Raw genomic sequence first — 20219 nt, forward strand, 5'->3', positions numbered from 1 at the left:
CTAGCCAAGTGATATGATCATAGCGGAGTGAAAGAGCTGTTTCAGCCAAGTGATAAGATCATAGCGGAGTGAAAGAGCTGTTCTAGCAGAGTGATATGATCATAGCGGAGTGAAAGAGCTGTTCTAGCCAAGTGATATGATCATAGCGGAGTGAAAGAGCTGTTCCAGCCAAGTGATAAGATCATAGCGGAGTGAAAGAGCTGTTTCAGCCAAGTGATAAGATCATAGCGGAGTGAAAGAGCTGTTTCAGCCAAGTGATAAGATCATAGCGGAGTGAAAGAGCTGTTCCAGCCAAGTGATAAGATCATAGCGGAGTGAAAGAGCTGTTTCAGCCAAGTGATAAGATCATAGCGTAGTGAAAGAGCTGTTCCAGCCAAGTGATAAGATCATAGCGGAGTGAAAGAGCTTTTCAGCCAAGTGATATGATCATAGCGGAGTGAAAGAGCTGTTCTAGCCAAGTGATATGATCATAGCGGAGTGAAAGAGCTGTTCTAGCCAAGTGATATGATCATAGCGTAGTGAAAGAGCTGTTCTAGCCAAGTGATATGATCATAGCGGAGTGAAAGAGCTGTTCTAGCCAAGTGATAGGATCATAGCGTAGTGAAAGAGCTGTTCTAGCCAAGTGATAAGATCATAGCGGAGTGAAAGAGCTTTTCAGCCAAGTGATAAGATCATAGCGGAGTGAAAGAGCTGTTCCAGCCAAGTGATAAGATCATAGCGGAGTGAAAGAGCTGTTCTAGCCAAGTGATATGATCATAGCGGAATGAAAGAGCTGTTTCAGCCTAGTGATAGATCATAGCGGAATGAAAGAGCTTTTCAGCCAAGTGATATGATCATAGCGTAGTGAAAGAGCTGTTCTAGCCAAGTGATAAGATCATAGCGTAGTGAAAGAGCTGTTTCAGCCAAGTGATAAGATCATAGCGGAGTGAAAGAGCTGTTCTAGCAGAGTGATATGATCATAGCGGAGTGAAAGAGCTGTTCTAGCCAAGTGATATGATCATAGCGGAGTGAAAGAGCTGTTCTAGCCAAGTGATATGATCATAGCGGAGTGAAAGAGCTGTTTTAGCCAAGTGATATGATCATAGCGTAGTGAAAGAGCTGTTCTAGCCAAGTGATATGATCATAGCGGAGTGAAAGAGCTGTTCTAGCCAAGTGATAGGATCATAGCGTAGTGAAAGAGCTGTTCTAGCCAAGTGATAAGATCATAGCGGAGTGAAAGAGCTTTTCAGCCAAGTGATAAGATCATAGCGGAGTGAAAGAGCTGTTCCAGCCAAGTGATAAGATCATAGCGGAGTAAAAGAGCTGTTCTAACCAAGTGATATGATCATAGCGGAATGAAAGAGCTGTTTCAGCCAAGTGATAGATCATAGCGGAATGAAAGAGCTTTTCAGCCAAGTGATATGATCATAGCGTAGTGAAAGAGCTGTTCTAGCCAAGTGATATGATCATAGCGGAATGAAAGAGCTGTTTCAGCCAAGTGATAGATCATAGCGGAATGAAAGAGCTTTTCAGCCAAGTGATATGATCATAGCGGAGTGAAAGAGCTGTTCTAGCCAAGTGATAAGATCATAGCGTAGTGAAAGAGCTGTTTCAGCCAAGTGATAAGATCATAGCGTAGTGAAAGAGCTGTTCTAGCCAAGTGATATGATCATAGCGTAGTGAAAGAGCTGTTTCAGCCAAGTGATATGATCATAGCGTAGTGAAAGAGCTGTTCTAGCCAAGTGATATGATCATAGCGTAGTGAAAGAGCTGTTTCAGCCAAGTGATATGATCATAGCGTAGTGAAAGAGCTGTTTCAGCCAAGTGATATGATCATAGCGTAATGAAAGAGCTGTTCTAGCCAAGTGATATGATCATAGCGTAGTGAAAGAGCTGTTCTAGCCAAGTGATATGATCATAGCGTAGTGAAAGAGCTGTTTCAGCCAAGTGATAAGATCATAGCGTAGTGAAAGAGCTGTTCTAGCCAAGTGATATGATCATAGCGTAGTGAAAGAGCTGTTCTAGCCAAGAGATAAGATCATAGCGGAATGAAAGAGCTGTTCCAGCCAAGTGATAAGATCATAGCGGAGTGAAAGAGCTGTTCTAGCCAAGTGATATGATCATAGCGGAGTGAAAGAGCTGTTCCAGCCAAGTGATAAGTGTGACGAACCGTTTTAGCTCACTCGAGGTATCACTCAGGTCTAAGCATTTAATTAATTTATTTACTCGCTATTAATCATCAATTTTATTAATTTAGCCAATCAAGCGCTAAAAACACAGCCACCACCCCTCCAATCCAACCCCACCCCATTGGCATCGATGTCACATGTTACTATCCCCGCCTTGACACGTGTCACACTAGACCCTTGACAAGAGTACACTCCCTCCATCTATCGTGGCAAACATCCGTTGACCCCCCCCCTTCCGGGAGCGGCTGGTCACTTCAAAGTACCCATGCAACTTAACGCCTCGGGCAACGCTGTTCGTCTAGCACTAGCCATTATCAAGGTATAATCTCCCTTGATTTTGGCCGAGCTCCGATAATCTCCCCTTCATAATCCACCTGACCACCTGGGCTGATTTCCTGGACTTTCAACTCGCGCCTTCGCGCAATGTCTATCTCCCGGAAACTCTCGTCACGGTCAAGCGTGGACCCCCTTTGTCAAAGACGTCAGATAGGCTAGACCACCTTTGCACCTATCTCCCGCCACTCACCCCCCCCTTTCTATCCACGTGTATATGGACAAACTTCATCGTCCGATCTCATTCACGCTGGAGAGCCCACAGGGAGCACATCTATCTCTTGCTTGAGCTCTAGACTATTTTCATTCCCTTATTTCACTTTGGATTGGTGGTATGTAACTTTGTAAAGTGCTTGAGAACCATTTTACTTAGTAATGTATATATATATATTTGTGCATTTATTACTACATTATTTGTGTATATATTTGTGCATTCTTATCATGGATGATGTAAGTAGATTACTGTATACTTATATTTTTTTATCATGACTTTTGTGGCTAAATGTTCAAACCATCTGGACTAGAATTTATTAACAATTCTTACCAGATGTATTTAGCTCTTTAACTATTATTAATTTATCTCTGATATATTAGCGCTCAGCACGAGCCTTCAATATATTATCATTGATCAATTCCTTGGCAGGGAATTATCAAAACACCTCTGTAAACATGTCTTATTACTGAGTATGTATTTACTTATGCTCTATGTTTACTTATGTGAGAGCACGGGCGAGTATCAGACGTTGATCTCCCCTTCCCCTTTCATCTCATTGATCTTAGTGATGTATGTACTTGCTATTCACCGTGATTGGTGAGCGTCACTTATATTACTTATCATATATCACTTGTTACTGTTTGTTATTTCCCTTTATGGGAGTCCCCATTGTTATTGTTATCTCCCTTGATGGGACACTATATTCATTTGTTAGGTCCCTTTGATAAATATGAAACTAGCTTATGGTTTCTATACACCAGTCTGAAGATGTCCTTCACGGAAAGGCATCTACCTCCCAGTGTTATCATTATGGCTAAACCGACGCATACATCATATCGTTGCAGCTTTTATCTATAGGCTACACCCGCCTGAAATCTTAGCAACCTAAAGCTGATAGCAGATTTGCTGGCACCAGATCTGTAGACATCAGACCTACTCATCCTTCAAGAGTCCAAGTAACAACGCTAGCCACAGACTCGTCACTGGCTTAACTGATTGGTAGACGCAGCTTAGCTCTGCAACCATACAAGTTGGACTGCACACGGAGCCTGGATCCACTACGCCAGCCCACTAGCAGACAGCATCAGTACTAGCCACACCCGTCTCATCAGTGCAGCACCGGACCAAAAGCTAAGCAACCAGCCTAATGACATTCAGACCATTTGGTTCTAATATCTGATGATGATAGTCCTATATATGTAAATACGCTAGATTCCATACTAGCAACTGTACAGCATTTCCCCCTTCATTATCTTATTTTGTATAATAAACTGTACATAAGTTTACATCTAAATATAGTATTTGTTGCCTGCATTTTAACGCTGTGCTTGTAGTTTATTTGTGCAAGTAAGGATTCTCAAACCATAAAAATCCCCTAGACACCCAAAACGGCCAATACTTTAATCCGACTTGTCACAATGGCGAGCTTCGTCCGGGATTTACCCAACTAATACTGCAAGCACAGCAGGCAACTCCCCAGTATTTTAACTATCATCATTGTTAGAGCACAAGACTAAAGAGTGTCATTCAGAGCTATTTTAATTTTCTAATTTTGTATTGCTGTAATTGTACTTCTTTTACAGGTTCTTAAGCACCAAACAAAGGTTAATACCACCTTTCCTGTAACTCTTAAGTAATTGCTTTCAGCAGCTCCATCATCGTCTCCACCTCTTACTCTACCTTCCGCCTTTCCCCTTCATCACCCACCCTCACCATCCTAGCACCCCTCACCACCATGGCCAGTGGCACACGCTCCAAAGCGGACTCTGACATGAAACAAAAAATAGCTGAGCTCAAAGAACTCGCGGCCGTCATGTATGACGATGAGGCAAAGCAGAAAGAATTTGTGAGGGCAGAAATTGATAAGGAGATGGAAGAAAGAAGAAAGGAGAAGGAAAGGGAACATGAAATAGCTATGGAAAGAGAGAGAAGGAAAATAGAAGTAGCCATAGCCAAAAAGAAGGAAATACTAGAAATCAGAGATAGCTATAGACCGCAGAGTTTGGAGCTGAACAGCACATCCGCAAGACAAGACCAGGAAGCAGAGGAGAGTAAGACCATGGCTCATGTCCCAACTGGGTACACTGCCCAAACGGACACAGAAGTTACTGCTAAGGATGAAACATTCATGCCTGATACCCCTCCTCTCAACAATACCACATTGTCTACTCAGCCCGACCCTCCTGCTCAGTCTAATAGTCTCTGCGATGCCCCAACTCAGCCAATGCCCTCGAGCAAAACCCCACCTAAAAAAGCACCAATCCAACAACCAGCCACGCACGAAAACTGTAATCGCCCAGCAAGTAAGCCTCGTCATAACCAGAACGAAGTCCACCGTGACTGTAACAACAGCACGCGTGGCAACAAACCTAACCAAGCCTACCATGACTGCAACAACAGCATGCGTAGCCGCAAATCTAACCGCAACCGCCAGAAGCAGCAGGCCCCACAGACCATTTCAGTAATGACCTCGGTCCTAAAACCCTCTGTGACTAATCAGCAAACACAGACTGATAGAACAGCGGGCGACCCATACGTCATATCAACACTGACTGTGGCCCCTGAACCCACTTCTCTTGGCCTAATGGAAACGGAAGTCCTACCGTTACTTCCTCAACCTGTCTCATCTCCCCCTGGGATAGAGACCATTCTGGTAAATGGGCGGTACGTCCGATCCTTATTTGACACAGGCTGTGCGGTAAGTTCAGTTATCTGCAAAGCACTGGTTGACCCAGCTGATCTCACAGATAGAACTGTGACGATTCAGTCCATTGACCGTGAGATCCCTGTAAAGGTTCTTCCTATTGCTAGGGTCCACGTAGAGTGCAAGTACGTGCATGGTACCATTGAGGCAGTTGTCATGGAATCGCCAGTGTATGACTTCATTCTAGGCTCCAGGTACATACCTCTAGGAGTTGTCAATAAACCATACTTCTCTCTGCCCGTTGGTAGAACGACAAAGCAGAAAGGTGGCAGCAACCAGCCGGTTGGAAGCCCTGGTCGCCACTCTAACAAATCCTTTACTGGCTTCTCAGCCAAGCTCAAGCCGCGCCACCCTGGCACTGACACTGCCGGGAAATCACGAGGTAAGCGTAATAACTACACTTGTGAAGGTCCGTTTAACTCCTGCTCCTCAGCAATCAAACCGCTCATCCCTGGCACTGGCACTGCTAGGAAGTCACGAGGTAAGCGAAATACCTACACTCGTGAGAGTCCTTGTAACTCCCGCTCTTCAGCTATCAAACCACTCATCCCTGGCACTGATCCTGCCAGGAAGTCACAGAGGAAAGTGAACTTTCACTCTCGTGAAAGTGGGCCTCATCACGGCTCCACCCACACTTTAAGGCCACTCTTCCCTGACATTGACCGTGTCTGGAAAATTAGAGGTAAGCCGATCAATCGCACTCACGAAGAAACGCCTCACTATGGCTATAGAGATAAGCCCCGTCCAACATACGCGCATTGGGCCCTCCGCCATAACGTCCATCCCACTTACTGGTCTGCCCCAAGAAGGAGATGTACCCAATCCTATCCACCCGGCCTATTTTCCCAGGTTTCTAGAATTGCCCCTTCCACGTGGCAATCCGCCTGCGGACAGAACATAGGCGACAGCGGACCCTTAGGACGGACACCCCTCTTGACCTTGTCAACCTCTTAACTACTGGGAAAATTTTCTTAAATGCTACGACCGACAGTAGACGAAACTTTGAGCGATACCAACGTGAGCACTTTATAGATCTTTTAACCAAGACCTATCTTACGCGGGGAGGGTTGTGACGAACCGTTTTAGCTCACTCGAGGTATCACTCAGGTCTAAGCATTTAATTAATTTATTTACTCGCTATTAATCATCAATTTTATTAATTTAGCCAATCAAGCGCTAAAAACACAGCCACCACCCCTCCAATCCAACCCCACCCCATTGGCATCGATGTCACATGTTACTATCCCCGCCTTGACACGTGTCACACTAGACCCTTGACAAGAGTACACTCCCTCCATCTATCGTGGCAAACATCCGTTGACCCCCCCCCCTTCCGAGAGCGGCTGGTCACTTCAAAGTACCCATGCAACTTAACGCCTCGGGCAACGCTGTTCGTCTAGCACTAGCCATTATCAAGGTATAATCTCCCTTGATTTTGGCCGAGCTCCGATAATCTCCCCTTCATAATCCACCTGACCACCTGGGCTGATTTCCTGGACTTTCAACTCGCGCCTTCGCGCAATGTCTTTCTCCCGGAAACTCTCGTCACGGTCAAGCGTGGACCCCCTTTGTCAAAGACGTCAGATAGGCTAGACCACCTTTGCACCTATCTCCCGCCACTCACCCCCCCCTTTCTATCCACGTGTATATGGACAAACTTCATCGTCCGATCTCATTCACGCTGGAGAGCCCACAAGGAGCACATCTATCTCTTGCTTGAGCTCTAGACTATTTTCATTCCCTTATTTCACTTTGGATTGGTGGTATGTAGCTTTGTAAAGTGCTTGAGAACCATTTTACTTAGTAATGTATATATATATATTTGTGCATTTATTACTACATTATTTGTGTATATATTTGTGCATTCTTATCATGGATGATGTAAGTAGATTACTGTATACTTATATTTTTTTATCATGACTTTTGTGGCTAAATGTTCAAACCATCTGGACTAGAATTTATTAACAATTCTTACCAGATGTATTTAGCTCTTTAACTATTATTAATTTATCTCTGATATATTAGCGCTCAGCACGAGCCTTCAATATATTATCATTGATCAATTCCTTGGCAGGGAATTATCAAAACACCTCTGTAAACATGTCTTATTACTGAGTATGTATTTACTTATGCTCTATGTTTACTTATGTGAGAGCACGGGCGAGTATCAGACGTTGATCTCCCCTTCCCCTTTCATCTCATTGATCTTAGTGATGTATGTACTTGCTATTCACCGTGATTGGTGAGCGTCACTTATATTACTTATCATATATCACTTGTTACTGTTTGTTATTTCCCTTTATGGGAGTCCCCATTGTTATTGTTATCTCCCTTGATGGGACACTATATTCATTTGTTAGGTCCCTTTGATAAATATGAAACTAGCTTATGGTTTCTATACACCAGTCTGAAGATGTCCTTCACGGAAAGGCATCTACCTCCCAGTGTTATCATTATGGCTAAACCGACGCATACATCATATCGTTGCAGCTTTTATCTATAGGCTACACCCGCCTGAAATCTTAGCAACCTAAAGCTGATAGCAGATTTGCTGGCACCAGATCTGTAGACATCAGACCTACTCATCCTTCAAGAGTCCAAGTAACAACGCTAGCCACAGACTCGTCACTGGCTTAACTGATTGGTAGACGCAGCTTAGCTCTGCAACCATACAAGTTGGACTGCACACGGAGCCTGGATCCACTACGCCAGCCCACTAGCAGACAGCATCAGTACTAGCCACACCCGTCTCACCAGTGCAGCACCGGACCAAAAGCTAAGCAACCAGCCTAATGACATTCAGACCATTTGGTTCTAATATCTGATGATGATAGTCCTATATATGTAAATACGCTAGATTCAATACTAGCAACTGTACAGCATTTCCCCCTTCATTATCTTATTTTGTATAATAAACTGTACATAAGTTTACATCTAAATATAGTATTTGTTGCCTGCATTTTAACGCTGTGCTTGTAGTTTATTTGTGCAAGTAAGGATTCTCAAACCATAAAAATCCCCTAGACACCCAAAACGGCCAATACTTTAATCCGACTTGTCACAATAAGATCATAGCGGAATGAAAGAGCTGTTCCAGCCAAGTGATAAGATCATAGCGGAGTGAAAGAGCTGTTTCAGCCAAGTGATAAGATCATAGCGTAGTGAAAGAGCTGTTTCAGCCAAGTGATAAGATCATAGCGTAGTGAAAGAGCTGTTCCAGCCAAGTGATAAGATCATAGCGTAGTGAAAGAGCTGTTCTAGCCAAGTGATATGATCATAGCGTAGTGAAAGAGCTGTTTCAGCCAAGTGATAGATCATAGCGGAATGAAAGAGCTTTTCAGCCAAGTGATAGATCATAGCGGAATGAAAGAGCTTTTCAGCCAAGTGATAAGATCATAGCGGAATGAAAGAGCTGTTTCAGCCAAGTGATAGATCATAGCGGAATGAAAGAGCTTTTCAGCCAAGTGATAGATCATAGCGGAATGAAAGAGCTGTTCCAGCCAAGTTATATGATCATAGCGTAGTGAAAGAGCTGTTTCAGCCAAGTGATAGATCATAGCGGAATGAAAGAGCTTTTCAGCCAAGTGATATGATCATAGCGGAGTGAAAGAGCTGTTCTAGCCAAGTGATAAGATCATAGCTTAGTGAAAGAGCTGTTCTAGCAGAGTGATAAGATCATAGCGGAGTGAAAGAGCTGTTCTAGCCAAGTGATAAGATCATAGCGTAGTGAAAGAGCTGTTCTAGCAGAGTGATATGATCATAGCGGAGTGAAAGAGCTGTTCTAGCCAAGTGATAAGATCATAGCGTAGTGAAAGAGCTGTTCTAGCCAAGTTATATGATCATAGCGGAGTGAAAGAGCTGTTCTAGCCAAGTGATATGATCATAGCGTAGTGAAAGAGCTGTTCTAGCCAAGTGATAAGATCATAGCGGAGTGAAAGAGCTGTTCTAGCCAAGTGATAAGATCATAGCGGAGTGAAAGAGCTGTTCTAGCAGAGTGATATGATCATAGCGGAGTGAAAGAGCTGTTCTAGCAGAGTGATATGATCATAGCGGAGTGAAAGAGCTGTTCTAGCCAAGTGATAAGATCATAGCGGAGTGAAAGAGCTGTTCTAGCCAAGTGATAAGATCATAGCGGAGTGAAAGAGCTGTTCTAGCCAAGTGATAAGATCATAGCGTAGTGAAAGAGCTGTTCTAGCAGAGTGATATGATCATAGCGTAGTGAAAGAGCTGTTCTAGCCAAGTGATATGATCATAGCGGAGTGAAAGAGCTGTTCTAGCCAAGTGATATGATCATAGCGTAATGAAAGAGCTGTTCTAGCCAAGTGATAAGATCATAGCGGAGTGAAAGAGCTGTTTTAGCCAAGTGATAAGATCATAGCGGAGTGAAAGAGCTGTTCTAGCCAAGTGATAAGATCATAGCGGAGTGAAAGAGCTGTTCTAGCAGAGTGATATGATCATAGCGTAGTGAAAGAGCTGTTCTAGCCAAGTGATAAGATCATAGCGGAGTGAAAGAGCTGTTCTAGCCAAGTGATAAGATCATAGCGGAGTGAAAGAGCTGTTCTAGCCAAGTTATAGGATCATCGGGCTGTGAAGAGCTAAAAGCATGAAAAGAAACAATACAAGTGTTAGAAATATTTCTAGTCGCACAGATTTACTATTGTTAGTCTAGATCTATTACAAATGTGAATACATTACTGATCCGAACTTATTGATACGACTACGCTTAGTATAAACTTTGTTTTCTATATATATTTTTCTTATATTAATATTAACAAAATGAACAAAAGCAAAAAAACAAAAAAAAAAAACAGGTAGTATGCTGTAAAAATTGTATTGTGTATTTTCAGAAGTTACAACTCCGCTCCCATGTACACCCGCACCACCTTGTAAATGTCCATCTCCTAAACGTTGTGTATGTCCAGAAGTGAAAGCATGTGAATGTCCAGCCGCTACTACCTGTCAAGGTAAGTTTTGTTGGTTTTGAAATTAGGCTTTGTATAGGCAGTGCCATTTCCATTCTCGGATCAAGTTAACACTTTGCACACAACTATTCATTGAACCTGACAAGACATAAATCACTTAAACAAAAAGAGTTAATTAAGAGTGGGTAATGAATTATTTTGTTTTGATTTCGAACTAAGAGGAATAATTGCTACTTAATGAAAGATGTGGATGAATATAATAAAACGATACTTCAAAACAGTGACCATTGCGACTGACCATTGGGAAGACATTGCCTTAGACCGCACTAGATGGAGAGAGACAGTGACCAAGAAAGCTTTGGACAACGAAAAAACAATTTGGTCACTTCATCACCAAACTTCCTTCTTCCTGATTTAACAATCTTTAAAAGAGGCTCATGGCGACAGTTCTTTTCTGTCTTATTTGCATTCATTAAATCATTCAATCTAAGCTTTCTTTATTCGTGTCTCGTAGACAAAACTTACTTTGTCTAAGTTTTAGCCTAACAAAGTTTGTAATGAATTTAAACAACGAACTTACATGTGAAGTTATTGTACACTTACAGAGTTTCCACCTCAGCAGCCTGTCAGAAGTCCAATCTGTAATCCATGTGAAGGTAAGATAGTTTATTATTGCTGTAAACTCAAACTGAGTAGTGTCAGCGACTAGTATGATAATACTTCTTGGACACTTAAAGGCTACTATGGTATTTATTGTATTTTCCCCGGATACCGAGCTGGTTTTACTATGACTGTCTGGTCAAAAGTTTGTACAAAGTTTTTCTTCCACACCCAATCTCGGACCAAGCTCAAATTTTGCACAATTATTTTTTTGTACCCACAACACAATAAAAAATTATTTAATTCATTATTGGTAATTGGTATCTCGAACAAGGGAAAGACGTTGTACTTGACTGATAGGGTGGTATACCGTATTGAGAGAGCTAAAATGTTAACCCATTGTTTGCTTTCAGAACGTCCGCCTCGAACCTTTTTCTCTTGTCCAAAGTCTGAATCTTGTGAAGGTCAGTGTTGTTTTGTAGTGTCCTGTTCAACCCAGGCTCTGTATAGACAGTATTTGAGTAAAAATAATTTTGAGAGACTTATCAGACAAGATTAGCACTTTGTTAAACATTACTAGGACACTAATATAAATTTTTAATAATAAATTGAAGAAAAACGTTCAAACTGCAGAAAACCATATATATCATTCATGATTTCATGTATAGAGTCGATGTCCATCAGATGATTCTAGTACCTAATACCAGTAGCTTGCACAGAAAATTGTAGAAGTTTTTATGAATAAAGCCTATGCGCTAGATGTCTATTTTTAGAATTAAATAAGAATTTATTAAAATGGAGGTATTTTTCACGATACCTCTATTCAAGTCAGTTCTTCATAGAACCTGCAAAAACCTGGTTCCAGAAACCTGGACAGCTGATCTCAAAAATGTCTCTTACAATTTTCCTTGAAATTTAACAGTTGATGTATGACGCTGAGAAAAGAATTTCTGGGAAAACACTAGTTTGACCGTTATAGTTTTTCAAAGTGAAAAATAAATAAATGTAAATTAGGCTGAAGACTACAACTAGGTCTAGTGCCAACATGGTGTAGTCAGCCGTATTACCGTAATAAAGCATTACCAGTAAATTAAAAATTCATTTTTATTGAATTTTAAACCCTTGCAAATATTTTTACATAAATCTAATATAGATTACATTTACATTCTAGATCTAGAAGTATATCTAGACCATCATCTAGACTAAATCTCGAGGAGTTCTAAATCAGTGTTAGATCTAGATTTCCATATAATGATCATACCAATCAATAATCACAAATTATACCTTGCTCGCTGGCCGAGTGAAATCAATGCCTAAATTCTAGTAGCTTACGGGGAACTGATCTAAACATTTGAAACATTATTTTTGTGAACTTCTTGTATTCTAGTTGAGGTTTAGTCTTGGACTACCTAGTGTCTTTCAACATATTTCTTGTTCTTGTTTCTAGTTTGTACATCATTGTTAAATCTTCGATACGTCATAAAAACATGCCACAGACATAAGAAATATTTTGAAACTTAACCTGACTCCTTTCTTTTTCAATAGTTTAAATCAAAATTTATGGCTGCCTGGTAGTGTGGTATGCGCTCTGGACTGTAGTTTGGTTGTCTCGATGGTGCCGGGTTTATACCGTGCCCATCGCCATACTCGTCTCCCTGTGGGAGGTTTGGACTAGGAAGTCGATTATCTTTAACTTTGGAAGAACATCCGAACCATGTCAAACTAACAAAAAGAAATTTAGTGTTTCTCATTAGGACAACGTAATAACAATGCGCCTTAAGATGGAGAACAAACTTCATGTTTAGTCAGGCACTAGTCTCATGTAATAAACAGACAACATCTAGTTCCTTCAATGTAGAACAGTCAGTACAGAAGTCATGCCACGGCTTGCAGGCGTTCGCACGCGTTTATTAAGGTCGTCTTCTTTTTTTGCCTTTGTCAATGAGGTGGGTAGCTTTAGATGTATACTTGTATCTGATCCCTGATCTTTTTTTTTTTAAGCCGACAAAGTCCAGACATTATTTGTTTAAAGTTTTGGTTCAGCAATTGTATATCTTGTTTTATGTTTATTTTATATAGTTATGCATATAATAAAAAGAAAAGCAAAACCAACATGTCAATTTACTATGTACATTCCATGTCAATTAATTATGTACTTTATATGTCAATTGAATATGTACATTCAGATAGACTACCTCCTGTTCCGCCTCTATTCCGCCCAGTCAATGATTTTGGCGACGGTAAGTATTTTTGTTTGTTTTTTATTGTTGGTCATGAATCTGTTTCGGCACCTACATGGTGAGTTTCAGCTAACACACTGTCTACGTTTTAATAAAAAAAAGGTTTGGGCATATATGGGCTGTGTTTTTGAGTACCATAGATCAGCTTGGCTGCCTCAGCGTGGCTACCTCAGCGTAGCTACCTCAGCCTGGCTAACTCAGCCTGGCTACCACGTAATGGGGCTCAAGTTCAAATCTCGTTGTAGGCAAAGAATTTTTTAATAAGGATTTGACTCGAACTGTCTAGTGTTTACTATACAAGTTACACAACCATGGCGATAGTACATTATGGCGGTTAGAACTAGAATAGCTTTCCAGTACACATCCAATTTACCTGCACATGGATGTTCTTCCTGACTGTTCCTCAAAGACATAGTAATGGTTGATTCTATCCAGTGGCGTAGCTAGGGTGGGGAAGGAGGGGGGGGAGCATTGAAAATCCCACCGGGCCCCCACTTACACCGGGCCCCCACTTAAGGGGGGCCCCAAATTAGTGTTTATTACTTTAAATATTAAATATTACGCAAAATGCACGGGCCCCCCAAAGAGTTCAATCCCCCGGGCCCCTAAATGGTGAAAAATTCCTAGCTACGCCCCTGATTCTATCGTTGATGATAAATAATTTAAGTGCTTTCTTCATGATACAGTAGAACTGGTTAAAAACATCAGCCACCTCTTTACCTTTATAACAACAATTATTTTCAAACTCAGATGAGTGACTCTAGTATTAGATTGCAATGAAATAATGAGACTGTATAGACGTTTATAAAATGTAAGGTCTTCAGAGTACAACACCTATTACGTCCTTGTGCTTTATAAGTGTTCCAGTTCAACATCAGGAAACTAACGCTGATTGCCTCGCCAGAGTTCTTTAGTTTGTATTGGAATATGAGCTTTGTCATTCTTGTTGCTTGTCTTTCGGTAGTTGTATTTTATAAGTGTTAACCTTTTCTCTAGAACAAGAGACGATTGATATGGTCCATGGACAAGTTCATTTTCTTTATTTGTAGCTGTACTGAAATCGTACATGCTGACTATATCTACAGAGAATTTTTTTTAGTGAATTGTCTCCTGTATATGCCCCCTTAGTACTTTTTTTAAATGCCTTAAGCAATCCATCCAACCAAATTTTTTTTAAGTTTCACCTGCAAATACTTTTGTCATATGTCTACAGCATTGGACTCTTCTGAAATGGCGACGTTACTCAATTCCCATAATGATCTTCGAAAATCGAGAGGTCTTAAAGACTTGGTAAGTAGACGGCGCCCTCAGGGGGGTGCACTCCCCTGGATTCTGAGTAACCAAATTTTAACCTTTTTTTTTGCACCATCAAATCAATTAAAATCTAAATAGCAACTGAACAGATTGTACAGTTGTCAAGATAAGTTAATGTTACAGTTGTCAAGATAAGTTAATGTTACAGTTGTCAAGATAAGTTAATGTTACAGTTGTAATGGTAAGGTAATGTTACAGCTGTCAAGATAAGTTAATGTTACAGTTGTAAAGATAAGTTAATGTTGTTGTAGGCTAGCCTAGGCTTATCAGGAATTGATGGCCGACCATGTACGTGTACGCCATTTGTGTACCCTTCTGAATTCTGAGTAGTTAGCTATTTGTATTCAACTTCAAATCAATTAATTTATTTCAGTAGCAACTGAACAAGTTGAAGTGCAGTTGTAAGGATACCCTACTATTGTAATAAAGTTGAAGTGCAGTTGTAAGGATACCCTACTATTGTAATAAAGTTGAAGTGCAGTTGTAAGGATACCCTACTATTGTAATAAAGTTGAAGTGCAGTTGTAAGGATACCTTACTATTGTAATAAAGTTGAAGTGCAGTTGTAAGGATACCCTACTATTGTAATAAAGTTGAAGTGCAGTTGTAAGGATACCTTACTATTGTAATAAAATTGAAGTGCAGTTGTAAGGATACCCTACTATTGTAATAAATTTAAGTGCAGTTGTAAGGATACCCTACTATTGTAATAAATTTAAGTGCAGTTGTAAGGATACCCTACTATTGTAATAAAGTTGAAGTGCAGTTGTAAGAATACCCTACTATTGTAATAAAGTTGAAGTGCAGTTGTAAGGATACCCTACTATTGTAATAAAGTTGAAGTGCAGTTGTAAGGATACCTTACTATTGTAATAAAGTTGAAGTGCAGTTGTAAGGATACCCTACTATTGTAATAAAGTTGAAGTGCAGTTGTAAGGATACTCTACTATTGTAATAAAGTTGAAGTGCAGTTGTAAGGATACCCTACTATTGTAATAAAGTTGAAGTGTAGTTGTAAGGATACCCTACTATTGTAATAAAGTTGAAGTGCAGTTGTAAGGATACCTTACTATTGTAATAAACTAAAGTAGGCTAGTCTGTAGTTCCTGCTCGACCATGTAGGCATGACTTAGGCTGTCAAATGTTCTGTAGGCATGACTTAGGGTGTCAAATATTCTGTAGGCATGACTTAGGCTGTCAAATGTTCTGTAGGCATGACTTAGTCTGTCAAATGTTCTGCAGGCATGACTTAGTGTGTCAAATGTTCTGTAGGCATGACTTAGTCTGTCAAATGCTCTGTAGGCATGACTTAGGGTGTCAACTGTTCTGTAGGCATGACTTAGGCTGTCAAATGTTCTGTAGGCATGACTTAGTCTGTCAAATGTTCTGTAGGCATGACTTAGGGTTTCAAATGTTCTGTAGGCATGACTTAGGCTGTCAAATGTTCTGTAGGCATGACTTAGGGTGTCAACTGTTCTGTAGGCATGACTTAGTCTGTCAAATGTTCTGCAGGCATGACTTAGGGTGTCCAATGTTCTGTAGGCATGACTTAGGCTGTCAAATGTTCTGCAGGCATGACTTAGGGTGTCAAATATTCTGTAGGCATGACTTAGGCTGTCAAATGTTCTGTAGGCATGACTTAGTCTGTCAAATGTTCTGCAGGCATGACTTAGTGTGTCAAATGTTCTGTAGGCATGACTTAGTCTGTCAAATGCTCTGTAGGCATGACTTAGGGTGTCAACTGTTCTGTAGGCATGACTTAGGCTGTCAAATGTTCTGTAGGCATGACTTAGTCTGTCAAATGTTCTGTAGGCATGACTTAGGGTTTCAAATGTTCTGTAGGCATGACTTAGGCTGTCAAATGTTCTGTAGGCATGACTTAGGGTGTCAACTGTTCTGTAGGCATGACTTAGGGTGTCAACTGTTCTGTAGGCATGACTTAGGGTGTCAACTGTTCTGTAGGCACGTTTGTTGTGACGATTTATTTTCATGTGCACATAATTAGAGTTATTTTTGTATTTAGATAAGGTACATGTATTTAGTGAAGGTACATGTATTTAGTGAAGGTACATGTATTTAGTGAAGGTACATGTATTTAGTGAAGGTACATGTATTTAGTGAAGGTACATGTATTTACGTCGTGCGGAGTTACGGTTGGTGTTAGCGCTCCATAAACTAGCAGGTGAAACACGTCCACCAGTTGACGATAGAAGAGATCTAAGAAAGTTCTTTATGTTTTCGGTTCTGGCCCTTTTGTTAAGAGAGAGTCACTGTCTGTGTCTAACGTCATTGTCAGCGAATACAACCGAAACATGTAAAACATTTTGTCCAGCTTATTATAGTGGCCGCTCAACAGCTTATCAGCAATCACATTAATTACTTAATCAAAAACTTGACCACTCCGAGGAACACATCTTGATAAAGGTGAGACTGTTGGCAGACAAAATTGGTTCCGGGTATGAGTTGGTGCTGCTGAAAATGTGCAGTCCATAGACACGCCGAGCAAAAACCAGACGTTTTAGATTCGTTAGTTTCTTCATTACGCCTCGCCTTGCGAGCAATACTAATGCTCAGTGCAACGTTAAGAAGAATATCAGAACTGCACGACACGCGTTCATTGCCAGCTAGTCAATGGCGACGGCCAGCAATTCATGAGTAAAGTTTTTGACAGTCTCGGTAGCCACAGCCAACGTTTACAGTTTTTGTTTGATAGACCGCTTGGAGGACGAGCCTCACGGATAAACTAACGTCTACAGTAAATACTTTGTTGACATGTTGTTGTTTTTTAAATTTTATACAAATATTTACAGTGCACTGATTATCGCATAGGTATGGGGCACCATATCTTGTATTTAATATTCTCAGTAACAAGAAAAATGAAGATACGACTCTGACCTATAGGTGGCGTCTTGTACCCCCCCTGTAAAAAATCCTGCAGGGCGCCCATGTAAGTAGATCATGGTGGTTAAGGTGCGCTTCATTGAATTTTACATTTCTTATTCGCTTAATACGGTCTTTTAAAGATTCAAAATTTATTAAGGTATGCTTCTCAAAATTTGTATAAGGTGTTAAATTTATTTCCTATATTGGACGTTGGATGCCAATGCAAAGAAAATTTTCTTCAAAGTAATAGTTTCATAAGATAATTAATCATTACATTGTACAATTAAAAAAAAACAACGATAACAGTTTGATAAAAGATTAGTTACATTCTAAGATTGTAATAATAAGATTAAAGCGAGTTATAAAGCTCAATACTAAGCCACATACATTTATCATAGTTAAGGCAGTTTAGTAAAGTTAATTGTGGAAGTTCTCCCCTTAAATAGGTTAGGGGAGGGGTAATGGCATCCTATGCTCCTCCCACCCTGGGTACCGAATACTGTCTTTTAATTTATATTTACTTTTGATCTAATTTAAGATTTTAACTCCCGTTCCACTTTTTTTTTCTCCGCTTCGTAAAGGACATGTATAGATGGACCTGTGTTGACGCGTTGACTGGCTGGCTGTATAGATGGACCTGTGTTGACGCGTTGACTGACTGGCTGTATAGATGGACCTGTGTTGACTGGCTGGCTGTATAGATGGACCTGTGTTGACGCGTTGACTGGCTGGCTGTATAGATGGACCTGTGTTGACGCGTTGACTGGCTGGCTGTATAGATGGACCTGTGTTGACGCGTTGACTGGCTGGCTGTATAGATGGACCTGTGTTGACGCGTTGACTGGCTGGCTGTATAGATGGACCTGTGTTGATGCGTTGACTGGCTGGCTGTATAGATGGACCTGTGTTGACGCGTTGACTGGCTGGCTGTATAGATGGACCTGTGTTGATGCGTTGACTGGCTGGCTGTATAGATGGACCTGTGTTGACGCATTGAATGGCTGTATAGACGGACCTGTGTTGACGCGTTGACTGGCTGGCTGTATAGATGGACCTGTGTTGACGCGTTGACTGGCTGGCTGTATAGATGGACCTGTGTTGACGCGTTGACTGGCTGGCTGTATAGATGGACCTGTGTTGATGCGTTGACTGGCTGGCTGTATAGATGGACCTGTGTTGACTCATTGACTGGCTGTATAGACGGACCTGTGTTGACGCATTGACTGGCTGGATGTATAGATGGACCTGTGTTGACGCGTTGACTGGCTGGCTGTATAGATGGACCTGTGTTGACGCGTTGACTGGCTGACTGTATAGATGGACCTGTGTTGACGCGTATACTGGCTGGCTGTATAGATGGACCTGTGTTGACGCGTTGACTGGCTGGCTGTTTAAATGGACATGTGTTGACGCGTTGACTGACTGTCTGGACTAATAAACTTAATATGCAAACGATGTAAGACCGTGTTAATAGTTAAATGATAGTGTGCTGTGAACCTGTAGACTTCTGTATGCTTGCAGTTTCAGTGACAAAGTAAGTTAAAGTAACTGTGTAGGTAAACTAATAAAACACCATGGAAACACTAGTGCGTGTTATGTGTGTTGTCATTCTGTCTGTTATGTCATCCTGTTAATAGGTTGTAGTATAATCAATACTTTGTTATATTGAATTGTATGACATTCTGTTATAAATATTAAGATAATTACATTCAAGTTATTTTATTTTCTATTGTCAACAGGTCTGGGATGAAGGTTATCTTTCCCAATGGGTTCAATACATTATCAATTGCTACAGCAACTTTCCAGGACCTCGGGGGACATGCACAAACTTTCAACGTTTACACCAGGTCAATCTTTGTTCATGGTTTTCAATAATGTTAACTTTAAAATTTTTTTTTTTTTTGAATCCATTGTGTTGTTTAACATAGAGTAGCAACTAAAACAATAACAACAAAAAGATTACAAAGAGAGTTTGTGTTATCACACAAACTCAGAGGCGGCCCCCATAGAATTTACCAATGGATCAGGAACATTCAAGCCATAGTCTTGTTTTGATCGTTTAAAGTAATGACATTTTTAAAATCATTTGGCGTTATTTTTCACATAAAAGCAAACAGTGCAACATGTCGTCTTTGACAAGACACTTCTGGAATAAGTAAAGTAGCGTTAACTGATCACCTAAGAACAACATCGAGACCTCCCGATACAGTGTCGGTCACTGTTCATTGGTAACAATATGTAGAATCGACCAATATATATTAACTTTTATATCGCTATCAAAGATTTTCGAGTTGTTTCTTCCCTGGTTCTGTTTTGCTGCTAGGTTGTTTGTTCCCTGGTTCTGTTTTGCTGCTAGGTTGTTTGTTCCCTGGTTCTGTTTTGCTGCTAGGTTGTTTGTTCCCTGGTCAGGACTGGCCATTGTTTCGCTTTATTAAATGTACTAGTTTCTCTTAGTCAAAATTTAGTCCCTACTAGTCCAGCTCTATGCACCATTCATTGCTTCAGTCCTTAGCTTCAAATGTATATCTGTAGAATGGTAAAGATAAATGGTCATTCACTATCACGTCTCTGTACTTAGGGAGAAAGTGTTGCAAGTGTATTGGCCAACTGGTCAAGAGAAGGAAGCACGAATTTATCACAGATAAGGGGATCATCCGGCTGCAGGACAAAAAATGACGAGGGTACATGTAATCATTACCAAAATGTAAGTATCACATCTCATTTCATAAATCTAGTTATCGCCTTATCGTAACAATAGTCTGACTACACGAATGTAAGTATTGCGTTGCAGAATCATTGGTCTCATTATATGAATATATGAATTGCCTAATCCTGTAAGTG

General features: G+C 40.7%; 1 protein-coding gene across 1 annotated transcript in view; it reads left to right on the forward strand.

Annotated features, from left to right (window-relative positions):
- The window catches only part of LOC106071016 (uncharacterized), a 73419-nt gene that overhangs the window by 50788 nt on the left and 2412 nt on the right, over positions 1-20219 (forward strand). The window contains exons 14-20 of the mRNA XM_056020856.1: positions 10267-10383; positions 10947-10997; positions 11355-11405; positions 13128-13181; positions 14395-14471; positions 19118-19225; positions 19957-20082. Coding sequence (XP_055876831.1) covers positions 10267-10383; positions 10947-10997; positions 11355-11405; positions 13128-13181; positions 14395-14471; positions 19118-19225; positions 19957-20082 — 584 coding nt within the window. The remainder of the gene's footprint in view (positions 1-10266; positions 10384-10946; positions 10998-11354; positions 11406-13127; positions 13182-14394; positions 14472-19117; positions 19226-19956; positions 20083-20219) is intronic.

This window comes from Biomphalaria glabrata, chromosome 2 (genome assembly GCF_947242115.1).
Source record: "Biomphalaria glabrata chromosome 2, xgBioGlab47.1, whole genome shotgun sequence".
NCBI lineage: Eukaryota > Metazoa > Mollusca > Gastropoda > Planorbidae > Biomphalaria > Biomphalaria glabrata.